The sequence below is a fragment of the Dendrobates tinctorius genome, unplaced genomic scaffold (assembly GCF_039654945.1).
Source record: "Dendrobates tinctorius isolate UK_male_01 unplaced genomic scaffold, ASM3965494v1 ptg000041l, whole genome shotgun sequence".
Taxonomy (NCBI): Eukaryota; Metazoa; Chordata; class Amphibia; order Anura; family Dendrobatidae; genus Dendrobates; species Dendrobates tinctorius.
In genome coordinates this window covers 6559832-6572266 of record NW_027361709.1, presented here as the reverse complement: position 1 = coordinate 6572266, position 12435 = coordinate 6559832, and the positions used below count along the sequence as shown (strand labels likewise).

At 44.0% G+C, this 12435-nt stretch overlaps 1 protein-coding gene across 3 annotated transcripts in view; it reads left to right on the top strand.

Annotated features, from left to right (window-relative positions):
• The window catches only part of COL7A1 (collagen type VII alpha 1 chain), a 144762-nt gene that overhangs the window by 99132 nt on the left and 33195 nt on the right, over positions 1–12435 (top strand). For 2 of the 3 annotated variants that reach the window (XR_012232076.1, XM_073575067.1), the window contains exons 76-94: positions 590–625; positions 844–888; positions 1011–1082; positions 1195–1239; positions 1767–1829; positions 2306–2350; positions 4174–4209; positions 5904–5939; positions 6152–6178; positions 6304–6336; positions 7252–7314; positions 7579–7614; positions 7712–7792; positions 8551–8619; positions 8846–8881; positions 10230–10271; positions 10437–10481; positions 11696–11740; positions 12389–12424. Coding sequence is in view for 2 of the 3 variants with exons in the window: in XM_073575067.1 (XP_073431168.1) it covers positions 590–625; positions 844–888; positions 1011–1082; positions 1195–1239; positions 1767–1829; positions 2306–2350; positions 4174–4209; positions 5904–5939; positions 6152–6178; positions 6304–6336; positions 7252–7314; positions 7579–7614; positions 7712–7792; positions 8551–8619; positions 8846–8881; positions 10230–10271; positions 10437–10481; positions 11696–11740; positions 12389–12424 (891 nt within the window). In the remaining variant the exon portion in view is untranslated. Of the gene's footprint in view, positions 1–589; positions 626–843; positions 889–1010; positions 1083–1194; positions 1240–1766; positions 1830–2305; positions 2351–3951; positions 3988–4173; positions 4210–5903; positions 5940–6151; positions 6179–6303; positions 6337–7251; positions 7315–7578; positions 7615–7711; positions 7793–8550; positions 8620–8845; positions 8882–10229; positions 10272–10436; positions 10482–11695; positions 11741–12388; positions 12425–12435 lie in introns of all 3 variants that reach the window. The other variant, XM_073575068.1, reaches the window with a different exon arrangement.

The following is a 12435-nucleotide window of genomic DNA, read 5'->3' as shown; positions in this document are numbered from 1 at the left end:
ACCCTTTCTTCCATCCATCCATCCTTCCATCCATCAATCCACCCATTTATCCATCCTTCCTTCCTTCAATTCTTCCATCCATCATTTCATCCTTTCATCCATTCATCTATCCATCCTTCCACCCACCCACCCATTTATCCTTCTTTCCATCCATCCATCCATCCATCCATTCATCCTTCCTTCCATCCTCCCACTCATCTATTCATCCTTCCATCATTCCATCCATCCATCCATCCTTCCACCAACTCATCCATCTATCCTTCCACCCATACCTACATTCTTCCACCTACTCATCCATCCTTCCATACTTCTTCTTTCCATATATTTTTCCACCCATCGCATCCTTCCACTCACCCATTCATCCCTCCATCCGTCCATTCATCCCTCCATCCATCCATCCATCCATCCATCCAATCATCCTTCCTCCTACTCATCCATCCTTCCATCATACTTCTTTCCATACATCCTTCCACCTAATGCATCCTTCCTTCCATCCATCCTTCTTTCCATACATCCTTCCACCCACCCATCCATCCATCCTTCCTTCCTTCCATCATACTCTATGATGATATATCCCTTTATTTTGCAGGGTGACAGAGGAGATAAAGGAGAACGAGGAGAAAGTGTAAGTTTTCTGTGAATCTAATATTTCTCATGACAATCATGGATGGGAGCAGTGACAGCGGATATTCCTATTTCTATTGCAATATTCATAATCTTAGTCTCCCCTCACTTTTACTTATAAGGTGCATGGGTCAGAGATGCTGAATATATATATATATATATATATATATATATATATATATATATATATATACAGCAGCTGACATTTATATCTTACAGGGCAAAGATGGACCAAGGGGCCCTATAGGACCCCCAGGACCTAAGGTGAGTACATTGTCACAAGCCGACATAGGATAAAATGTAACTTTTGTGTTAGAATTTGGACTTTTTTATTTATCTGAATGAATTTCTTTTAAGCTAATATTGCCTTTTCTATTCCTATTAAGGGGGAAGCTGTAGAACTTATTTCCACTGGGCCACGTGGAGAAAGAGGACTACCGGGACTGAAGGGAGTCATGGTCAGTCTATTTGCAGAACTTACCTCCCTTCATACCTCGCCACGTTGAGTTACCCCGCGTACTTAATAGTCGAGGGTCGTCTGTAATCTGTGCTGTGATTCTTCCTCGGCAGGGCGACCCTGGAGAAGATGGCGAGAAAGGACCCAAAGGAGATAAGGTCTGGTTGTAGTAGTAAGTCTATAGAGAGGCCTTCTATGTTCTTTTGTCTATTCCTCTTTCATGGCTTTGAATTCATTTCATGATTTAATTTCCACCCAAACGTCCCTGTTAGATTTTCTGTAATGGCAGGAGTTATGTTCACCTTTGTCTAAATTTAATCACCTTGTAATCTATGCGATCAGAATTTTGCGCTGATCATTACGTAATATATATTTTAAAGTTCAAAACTTTTCTATCTGATACAAAGTTCCAAATCCCCTGCATAAAGCTGAAGCTAAATGACCAAATTCTGGATGCCTGGAGCCACCACTAGAGGGAGCTCACTGCATACACCGCTATTACAGAGCTACAGTAACTGCACAAGCTCCCCCTAGTGGTGACTACACTGTCAGTGCAGGAGAATTACAGCTCTGTATCCACTGGACAATTGTATCGCCATTGTCAGATTGTGAAAATTCCACGCTTAACAAAAAAAGTATATATTATATGAAAACATTATAACTTTTGATGTTTCTTTTTTTTCAGGGAACAGAAGGTCCTAAAGGAGATAGAGGTGACCAAGGAGAGAGGGGAAAGGATGGTGCCCCAGTGAGTTTTTTTTTAATATTTCCATGTCCACCTTGTTCTGTTCCATCTAATGTGAAAAATCAAACAACTTTGCGTAACAAAATGTAATTTGCAATCTATTATTTTGTGTCTACAGCTCCTGTGCAGACTTATGTGTCTCCATGGTAACAGACTACAAACAAACCCAGCGTAGTCTTATCATAAAGTGATATTTCCTTCTATCCGACCCCTACTTTAGGTACGGGACATTCAGTAGCCAGAAGCAGCAGATAGAGTAGGGGAAGGAGAATCGGATCAGACTACACCAGTGTGTTTGCTGTCTGTTACCGTGGAGACACATTAATCTGCATAGGAGCTGGATACAGAAAATGACAGGAAAGTGTAAAGTTGTCTATTTTTACAGCTTAGAAGCATTGGGTAAAGATTTTGTTGGGAAAGTGGACACGGCCTTTAAGTTTCACCTGATGTATCTGTACTAAGTGATGTTTTTTTTCTAGGGAGCACCAGGAGAGAGAGGATTAGCGGGGCCCGAAGGAAAACCGGTATGTCTCAAGAAGGAATTCTGGATTAATCTATTAATACTTGGGCGGATAATTGTCCCATCCCCATAGGACCCAGCCTGCTATCATCTTCTCATCCATACTTAGACTTTATGTCCATAGATTCCCAATGCCAGACTGGAAGCCCATAAAGCATCTTCCACCCCAGATTTTATCTCACCGCCTCAATTCCTGTAAAACACAACAAAATCACTTTATTCTATGCAAGTTAGTCATCTGCTTTATTAAAGAGGAGATATGGTACTTTCCGGTAAGTGGGGCTGGTGAGGTCCATCCGCTATGACCCAGGGCTGGGGGGGAGCGATTGATGTTCTGCTCAGTTGACTGTCGGTTCACACATCCGACATTCACGGTCAGAGTATGGACCATGATGTCCGGACCGGTCGCAGGTCTCCTGATCTGAGCTCAGGTGCCCCATGTATACGGCTCTTCAGTTTGGGACAGGAGACCCGCGGCCGGTCCGGACATCACGGTTCAAACTCTGACCGTGAATGTCGGATGTTAAGGTCACCACTCCACAAATATAGGCTGCAACGCTGACATTTCCATCGGACGTCTGTCTTCTCTGACAGTATTATGAGCGCTGCAGCCAATCATTGCAGCGCTGCAGCCAATCAGTGCAGCACTCACGTGACATAACGATGTCATCTGACTGCCGGCAAGACCCGGCGTAGACATCGCTGGAATGGCCATCAGTGCGGGAGGTGAGTGTGAGGTTTTTATTTTCTATAGGGCGCTATTACATTTAAGAAGGGTTTGTCGAAGTGGAACACAACCAGCTCCCACAAGATGGAATTAAAGAGTTTTGTCCAAGAGTAGAAAAACATGGCCGCTGTCTTCCACACCCGTCTTGAGGTTGTGCCTGGTATTGACCTGAATAGGGCAGAGCTGCAATTCTAGACACAACCCATGGATAGAACGAAGAGAGCAGCCGCGTTTTACTGACACTTTACAACTTCTGTATTTTTACCACTAATATATGGTTCTGGTTCCTTTAAAGCTTTTATAAACTAAGCGTATGGAAGGTAACACCAATCGACCAGCCCAAAATGGGTAAGACTCCACGAGTGGCATCCGATCGCTCCACTTAGAGAAGCCAAGTGTTGTACCAGTAAATGTCCTCCTTTTTATTTAAATAGGTTTAATATTCTCTGCAGTTTAATTTTCTGAACTTTTAATCAGTAAGAACCATTTTTCAATCTCCAAATCCCCTACATAGATGAATTCTATTTTCTGTCTGCCTGCAGCCACCACTAGGGGGAGCTCGTGGCACAGTGGTTGTACATTTACCTCAATGACATATCAGTTTACACAGCTGAGCTCCTCCTAGTGGAGACTGGAAACAGCCAAAATTTAACCTTAAGGGTCCAGTGGGCGGTCCTAATCTGTGATTGACAGCTTTCCCTGTAGGACCATACATACGGACATAGCTGATGGCACATTGGAACATTAAATGTTATTCGATAAAGTAAGAAAAACCGGACTGTACACAATGTGTTACTGACCTGTCTGGTATCGACGTGGTTAATCCTATGTGGCCTACATTTGATCTTCCTGTTTTGTGTCCATTCCCTTCATTGTAGGGTGAGAAGGGCATTAGCGGGCTTCGAGGCCCAGCTGTAAGTAAATTCCGGAGGATAGTTGCCCTTCAGCCCTGGGCTAGTGCTGGCTGCTCGCATCGGCTTTGCGTGCTAAACCTGGTCTCTTCATGTGGTCACTCACACGTCTTGGTCACTTATAATGCGTTGATCTGTGCTCTGTGTGCCTCACCCTACTAATAATTTGGCTTGAATTAATATCCGCAGGGTATGTCAGGCTTCCCCGGAGTGCTCGGCCGACCGGTAGGTGTCCCTCATCGCCTCCGCATTTATGCCCTGCATGTGGCATGTCTGAGATAATATGTGCTGTTATAATAACTGTTCAGCCGTGATAATACAGCTGCAATACGTCTTGCCGTATAAGGTGCGATTCTCTGATGCACATGAATGTATACCTAGCAATCCTGTCATTAACTAAAATTTCCAAAATTCTGCACATACGAGTTAAAAAAAGTGCACTCCTTTCCATATAAACGTGTAATATTCCTTATTTTCCTACTTTGTACCTTAAAAAAAAAAGTTGCTGCAATACATAAGTCCAACACTAGGTGGTGCCTTAGACTGATCGCTCTGGGCTCTGATCCAAAACAGCACACCATGTGGTTAAGCTTGGTATTGCAGGTTGAATGTATCAATTACTTTCAAGCAGAATAAAATGCTAATAATAAATATATAAACGAAATGATAAATACATCATGCGTTTTATTAATTACAGTCTCTGGTATAAATCATTGGCTACTTTGTACGTGCTGTCTGGGAATCGCACCTTTTCTTGTTATAACATTATTATACGGCAGCTAAACGGACTTTCTGTATAGCAGTAACATATGACAGTGAGAGAAGAGGTACAGTCAGTCACGAGGAGCTCGTAGTGTGAACGCAGTCGTATTATCAGAGCATGACCTAGATGTGCTACAGATACGCGGTATAAACCAATCCTCCAAATATCTGGCTGTGGAATCAATATGTTGCATAAGAGGTTAAATAGGTAATAAAATAAAGCATTTTCCCGTATCATGTCCTCTAGAGTACCAGCTCCTAGTACGGGGCCCCTCCAGCTCCTAATATGGGGCCCCTTCTGGCTCCTCATATGGGGCCCCTCCAGCTACTCATATGGGGCCCCTTCCGGCTACTCATATGGGGCCCCTTCCGGCTCCTAATATGGGGCCTCTCCAGCTCCTAATATGGGGCCCCCTCCGGCTCCTAATATGGGGACCATCTAGCTCCTATTATGGGGTCCCTCTAGCTCCTAATATGGGGCCTCTCCAGCTCCTAATATGGGGCCCCCTCCGGCTCCTAATATGGGGCCCCTCTAGCTCCTAATATGGGGCCCCTCTAGCTCCTAATATGGGGCCCCTCCAGCTCCTAATATGAGGCCCCTTTTGGCTCCTAATATGGGGCCCCTCCGGCTCCTAATATGGGGCCCTCCAGCTCCTAATATGAGGCCACTTTCGCTACTAATATGGGGCCCCTCCGGCTCCTAATATGAGGCCCCTTTCGGCTACTAATATGGGGCCCCTCCGGCTCCTAATATGGGGCCCCTCCAGCTCCTAATATGGGGCCCCTCTAGCTCCTCATATGGGGCCCCTCCATCTCCTCATATGGGGCCCCTCCATCTCCTAATATGGGGGCCCCTCCGGCTCCTAATATGGGGGCCCCTCCGGCTCCTCATATGGGGCCCCTCCGGTTCCTCATATAGGGCCCCTCCGGTTCCTCATATGGGGCCCCTCCGGCTCCTAATATGGGGCCCCTCCGGCTCCTAATATGGGGCCCCTCCAGCTCCGAACCTGACCCATCCAATATAAAATATTGTAGTTTGTTAGGATCTGTCATTTTAGCATGACCATAACCCAGTCAATATAGTGTGATCACAAGCCAGATATTTGGTGTGTGACCCCGGTACGTTACTCTACTGATTGTTCATGGTGCCGTTCCAGGGAAATCCAGGAGAACCAGGTCAGCAGGGTCCTCCGGTACGTATACACGGCGCTCGTAGCTATACATCATATTCATATATGTCCTGTAAGTCACAACAACCTGACTATAAGGACAGCCCCGAGCCAGCGAGCCCACACACATCTATGGATGGCTATAGGCACATAATAAAACATCCACATAATATCACTGATTGTATCAACCGGACATTAAAGTAACTCTTCTGTCTGCTTTATTTGTCCTGTAATAGGGCCCCCCTGGACCAGCTGGGTTGAAGGTAAGTCAATAAGTCAATATTCATATTCATGGAAAAAAAACATATTATATATATATATATATATATATATACATACACATATGCAATATATATTCCATTTATGCAACATACTACTATCATTGCAGGGCACTCCAGGAGAACCCGGACCGAGCGTCAGGGTGAGTACTGTCTGTCTACCCGTTCATTGTTACTTCCCCATTAAATCTGCTTTGTTGATCTTGTATTCTGTCAAGGGTTGTTCTAGCTGGAAAAAATATAATTATTGATTGATGCACAATGAAATCATTTGCCAACATAATCATAAATGTCCACATCCATCAGTCCTCCATAATGGGCATCTGTTCAACAATCCTCTCCTCTCGATAACAGGGGGGGGGGCTAAGCTGATCACACACATTTATTATGTGCATATACAAAACGAGAGGAGATAGACAGGGCCTGTCCATGTGGGACTCACTGACCATTTAATGCAGTACTTTCCTGTCCCCTTCCTTTCCATTTCCTTTTTCATTCCCTATCTTTTTTTACTTTCCCAATCCTTTCCAATTCTTTTCCCTTTTCTTTCCTTTCCTGTCTATTTCTCACTTATTTCCTTTCCAATTCCTTTTCCTATACCTTTCCTTTCCCTTCATTTCCCCTTCCTTTTACTTTCCCTTTCCTTTCCCTTTTCTTTCCCCTTTATTTCCGTTCCCTTTCTGTCCATTTCTTTTTTCTTTCCAATTCCCTTTCCTTTCCTGTCAATCTCTCTTTTTTTCCTTTCCAATTCCTTTCCTTTTCATTTCCTTTCTCTTTCCTTTTCTTTCCTGTCCATTTCTCTTTTCTTTCCTTTCCAATTCATTTCCCTCCCCCTTCTCTTTTCTTTGCAAGTTTCCTTTCTCTTCCCCTTTCCTTTCCCTTTTCTTTTGCTTTCCTTTACCTTTCTTTCCTTTTCGTTTCCCATTTACTTTCTCTTTCCCTTTTCTTTTCCTTTCCCTCTTTATACCCTTCCAGCACTTTTTATATCTATTTATCTTTCTATTATAGTTTCTGCATTTCCTGCAGTGTCTTAGTATCTCTTTGGTTGTGTTTATTAGGGTTTGCCAGGTCCGCCCGGTGTTGCTGGACCTCCTGGTTTGCCTGGACCTCCCGGATTACTGGTAAGGACTGATGCCGATAAGTAATTGAGTGTTCCCTGCAGCACATGAGGCGCCATCTCGTCTACCATGACCTTACTTTCCATTACTACCCCCTTACAAGTCTCCTGATATCCAAGTATCTAGAATAGTCCTTGGTTGGGGCCAGAGTGTTGCCAGTGGCCACCACACAAGATAGAGTCTTCCAGATACGATTGGATACATCGTACATCGCATTTTCCATTGTTCTAATGTTGGCTCACATTTTTTGTTTCTTTCCATTCTTAGGGCCCACAAGGACCTGCCGGAGTCCCAGGCTTAGCGGTAAGTATCCGGGCAGGATGCAGCCATAGCTCTGTAGCTCACAGCTGTCAGTCACATAAAGAAGTGAAAATATTGGATTATGTATTTTTTTTCCTAGGGGGAAGCAGGAAAAAATGGACTACCTGGAAGAGATGGCGTACCGGGGAAAGACGGAGAACCTGGACTTCCGGGGAAGATGGTATCTATCAAGATTTTCTATTAATAAGGCTTTTATTTTTTGTTCAATGGTCATTGAAAAAAGTGTGTGAATTGAAGGTGGATTAAATGGGAACATTTTTTTTCTTACTTAAAAACGCGGGTTTCATAATGAGCTCGTTCTCTGACGATCAAGGAAGAGAGTTTGTAACTCATTTATCTGTCATTTTTTTTGAGCTCTTCTCAGCTGATTTATGACCACAGACCACATCAAAGTTAAAAGCGCAGGGACGCAAAGAGCCTTTAAAAGTCAAACGGCACAAAATTTTTAATGAAACCCAATTGCAAAAATTATTATTTTTTCCCAATATACTGTACATGCATTGAAGTAAACGAAAAAAAGATCAGAGGAACTAAACAGAACTGACGTTGGTGGTCACAGAGGATGCATTACATGTCATTGCTGAAGTCAACCACGTGGCCCTAATGACCTGGGTATCCGAGTGTGCAGCCCTGGTGTCCGATCCTATGGACAGGAAGCGGCACGGGATGCAGCCTTATTCTCCAGCTCATCGTTTTGGCAGCCTTATTCCATTACTTTATGGCAGTGTGATCTGTACACTGTATGCCTCTATTATTTGGGTACCATTTGGAACACTACAAGGGGGGTCGATGGAAGGAACAGCACTGTTTACTATCCAACCTACGACAGTTCCTGCACGTAGACTCATGCTGTAATATTGCGTTTTTACACTTCATGCCATTACTTTACTAAGTTTGTTACTCTTTTTTTGGTATCAGGGTGTTTCAGGTCCTTCAGGTACTGCAGGGTCCAAAGGAGAACCAGGAGAACCCGGCACTCCCGGGGAAGTGAGTAGTGACTTTTAGCTTCTGTGTATGATTAGGTTTAACCGTTTAGACTGTTGTACATTGATATTGTAATGTAGGCTTGGCGACGGCCTTACAGATTCCCACAGATATTACGGATTATGGACGTAGGTTTTTACATCCCCATAGCTAGCTAGAGGTTTGCAGAAAACGTGTTGATTTTTGATGCAGCCATATAATCAGTGATACCCATCTGATTTGTTTTCAGTTCGTGGCTGGTGCTCCTGGGCCGAAAGGAGAAAAGGTAAATACGGTTTACCAGCTACTGGGGAACTACAATTCCCAGAATGCCCGGCAAGCTTATACTTAATATATTGCAATGTATTGGATTTTGATTTTTTTCATTACAATGTATAGGATTTTGATGAATCCCTCTTACTGTGAGCACAATGGAATGACATTTCCTGTAGGATCATTTCATTATCAGTAAGGTCGGGGTAAACAGCGTCATCCAATTATCATTAGAGGGCAGGGTGATCTCTTCATTAATGGAGGGCAGGGTCTGTAGAGTCATATCAATACCATCAATAGACGGCAGGGTCATTAGAGTCATCTCATCATCAGTAGAGTCATTTCAATATAATCAATAGAGGGAAGGGTCAGTAGAGTCATGTCATCATCATCAATAGACGGCAGGGTCATTAGAGTCCTCTCTTCATCATGAATAGAGGGAAGGATCAGTAGAGTCACTTCAATATCATCAATAGATGGCAGTCATTAGAGTCATCTCATCATCATCATCATCATCAATAGATGGCAGGGTCAGTAGAGTCACATCTCTTAATAGAGGGCAGGGTCATTAGTCATCTCATCATCATCAATAGAAGGAAGGGTCAGTAGAGTCATCTTTTCATCATGAATAGAGGGAAGGATCAGTAGAGTTATTTCAATATCATCAATAGATGGCAGAGTCATTTGAGTCATCTCATCATCATCAATGGATGGCATGGTCAGTAGAGTCATCTCTTAATAGAGGGCAGGGTCATTAGAGTCATCTCATCATCAATAGAAGGAAGGGTCAGTAGAGTCATATCAATATCATTAATAAAGTGCTGGGTCAGTACAGTCATCTCTTCATTAATAGAGGGCAGGATCAGTAGGGTCATCTCATCATCATTAATAGAGGCAGTGTCAGTACCGTCATCTCTTTATTAATAGAGGGGCAGGGTCAGTAGAGTCTAATTATCAATATAGGGTCAGATTAACAGAGTTCCCTCATTATTAATATTAGAGGTGGGATACGCCAGGTAATCTCATTATTCTTTATGGGTATGGTCACTAGTCATCTCATTGTTATTATTAGATGGTAGAGACAGAAGAGTCATCTCATTATCGTTAGAGGCCAGAGGATCTATGATACAGTGACAACTCTGAGACCACCCAAAATCGCAATTGCAAGTCTTCTTAAAGAAGATGACAAGCATGCTAAATATATGGTGAATTTCACAGAAATTGTGCTCTATGTACTGGCATGATCTTCATAAAGAGGTAGTGGTTTAGAAAGGTTGCACTGTACATGAATCATTCTCCCATCCCTCGTAGTAGCATATGCTTTGTCTGTATTAGTCACGTCATGTATAATGTTTTACTAGGGCGCTCCCGCTGACCAAGGCAAAGAAACCCCTGGTGAACCGGTAGGTCATCTATCCGTCTATCTTTCCTTCCATCCATCTCTCTGCCTATCTGGCCTTACAAGTACAATTGTTTCCTGTTCCTTACCACACTTATCTTATGTTTGTTCCTTACAGCTATGCCCTCCTAGTAATTATAGTGTGGTAATGTCCTGTCCTGTGTTTCAGGGTCAGAAAGGTGACAGGGGATTACCTGGTCCAAGGGGAGAGAGGGTAAGTATTGTTGGGTATTGTGAGAAGACCAATATTTCCAAATGCAACTTTGTATTTTATTTTTAAGAGGAAAGTAGCATTGTCCTCACTTTCCAGCCGTCTGTAGTTCACCTTCCTCTTTCTCAGTCTCTAAAAAATTCTATCTAGAGTAATAAGTATATAGAAGACAAAGATGAGGGGATGCAGCTGCAGCTTCTCTCTGTCTCTGAGACTGTGTGCTGTGAGAGCGAAGGAGGTGGAGCAAGTGCGGAAACATCAGATTGGCTCAGAGTTCTGAGGACAGCACGGCTAGGCTCAGAGTTCTGAGGACAGCACGGCTAGGCTCAGAGTTCTGAGGACAGCACGGATAGGCTCAGAGTTCTGAGGACAGCACGGCTAGGCTCAGAGTTCTGAGGACAGCACGGCTAGGCTCAGAGTTTTGAGGACAGCACGGCTAGGCTCAGAGTTTTGAGGACAGCACGGCTAGGCTCAGAGTTTTGAGGACAGCACGGCTAGGCTCAGAGTTCTGAGGACAGCACGGCAAGGCTCAGAGTTCTGAGGACAGCACAGCTAGGCTCAGAGTTCTGAGGACAGCACGGCTAGGCTCAGAGTTCTGAGGACAGCACGGATAGGCTCAGAGTTCTGAGGACAGCACGGATAGGCTCAGAGTTCTGAGGACAGCACGGATAGGCTCAGAGTTTTGAGGACAGCACGGCTAGGCTCAGTTTTGAGGACAGCACGGCTAGGCTCAGAGTTCTGAGGACAGCACGGCTAGGCTCAGAGTTCTGAGGACAGCACGGCTAGGCTCAGAGTTCTGAGGACAGCACGGCTAGGCTCAGAGTTCTGAGGACAGCACGGCTAGGCTCAGAGTTCTGAGGACAGCACGGCTAGGCTCAGAGTTCTGAGGACAGCACGGCTAGGCTCAGAGTTCTGAGGACAGCACGGCTAGGCTCAGAGTTCTGAGGACAGCACGGATAGGCTCAGAGTTCTGAGGACAGCACGGATAGGCTCAGAGTTCTGAGGACAGCACAAATTGGTTCTCGGCAGTAGCATCACACTAGGAGCCCTGCATTTTCTGGCTTTATGCCATGTAATGTGCATCTACAACTGTCTTTAGAAATATGATACTTTTTTTACAATTATCATAGAAGTTCAAAATTCCCAAAATCTACAGCAATTCTAAGTTGTTGATAACATGCAAACCTGCAAATGACATTTCTTTCCTTCAACATTAGGGGGAACCAGGAAAAAAGGGAGAGATCGGAGACCCCGGAGAAGATGTAAGTGACCTCTGCTCTGAAAACACCATTGTTACTTTGTTATTGCTCCTGTATGACAAATGACAGCCCGTTATTGCCGTTTTTGCTATGCAGCAGTCGCCCTTGGTTCCCTGTGGTGCTTATTATTTACGTCTATAAATCTCTAATTGCACAGTATCGACACTTAAGTGCTTTTTTCTCCAGTTATGTCCAAAGCTGCTAATTGCCTCTGGAAACAGACACCAGTTTATCTCCGGCGCGTTGTCAGACATTTGACCTCTAAGTGTGTAAAAGACATCTGATCTCTGAGTGGAAAAGAGAATATCACGTAACCTAAAAATCAATGCACGATAAACAAGGAAACATTGTATATTTTAGCTGTAAATAGCTGGGGGTTTTTCCCCAATACAGCGCCACTTCTATCCAATGGTTGTATCTAGTATTGCAGCTGAGTCCCTTTCCCCTCAATAAAGCTGGGCTGCAATACCAGACACAACCATGTAGTGGCGCTGTTTCTGGAAGAAAGCAGTCATGTTTTGATAAGCTTGTAAACCCTTTTATGCAGCCTTCTTTTCCATTATTTGACCGTTCACTGAATGGGGTAAAATATTGGGGGAAAAAAATAAACGTCTTAATACCTTAAAGTGATCAGGAGTCTTCTATTTGCAGGGTTCCAAGGGACCTCCCGGACCTAAAGGTGATAAGGTAAGTCCTAG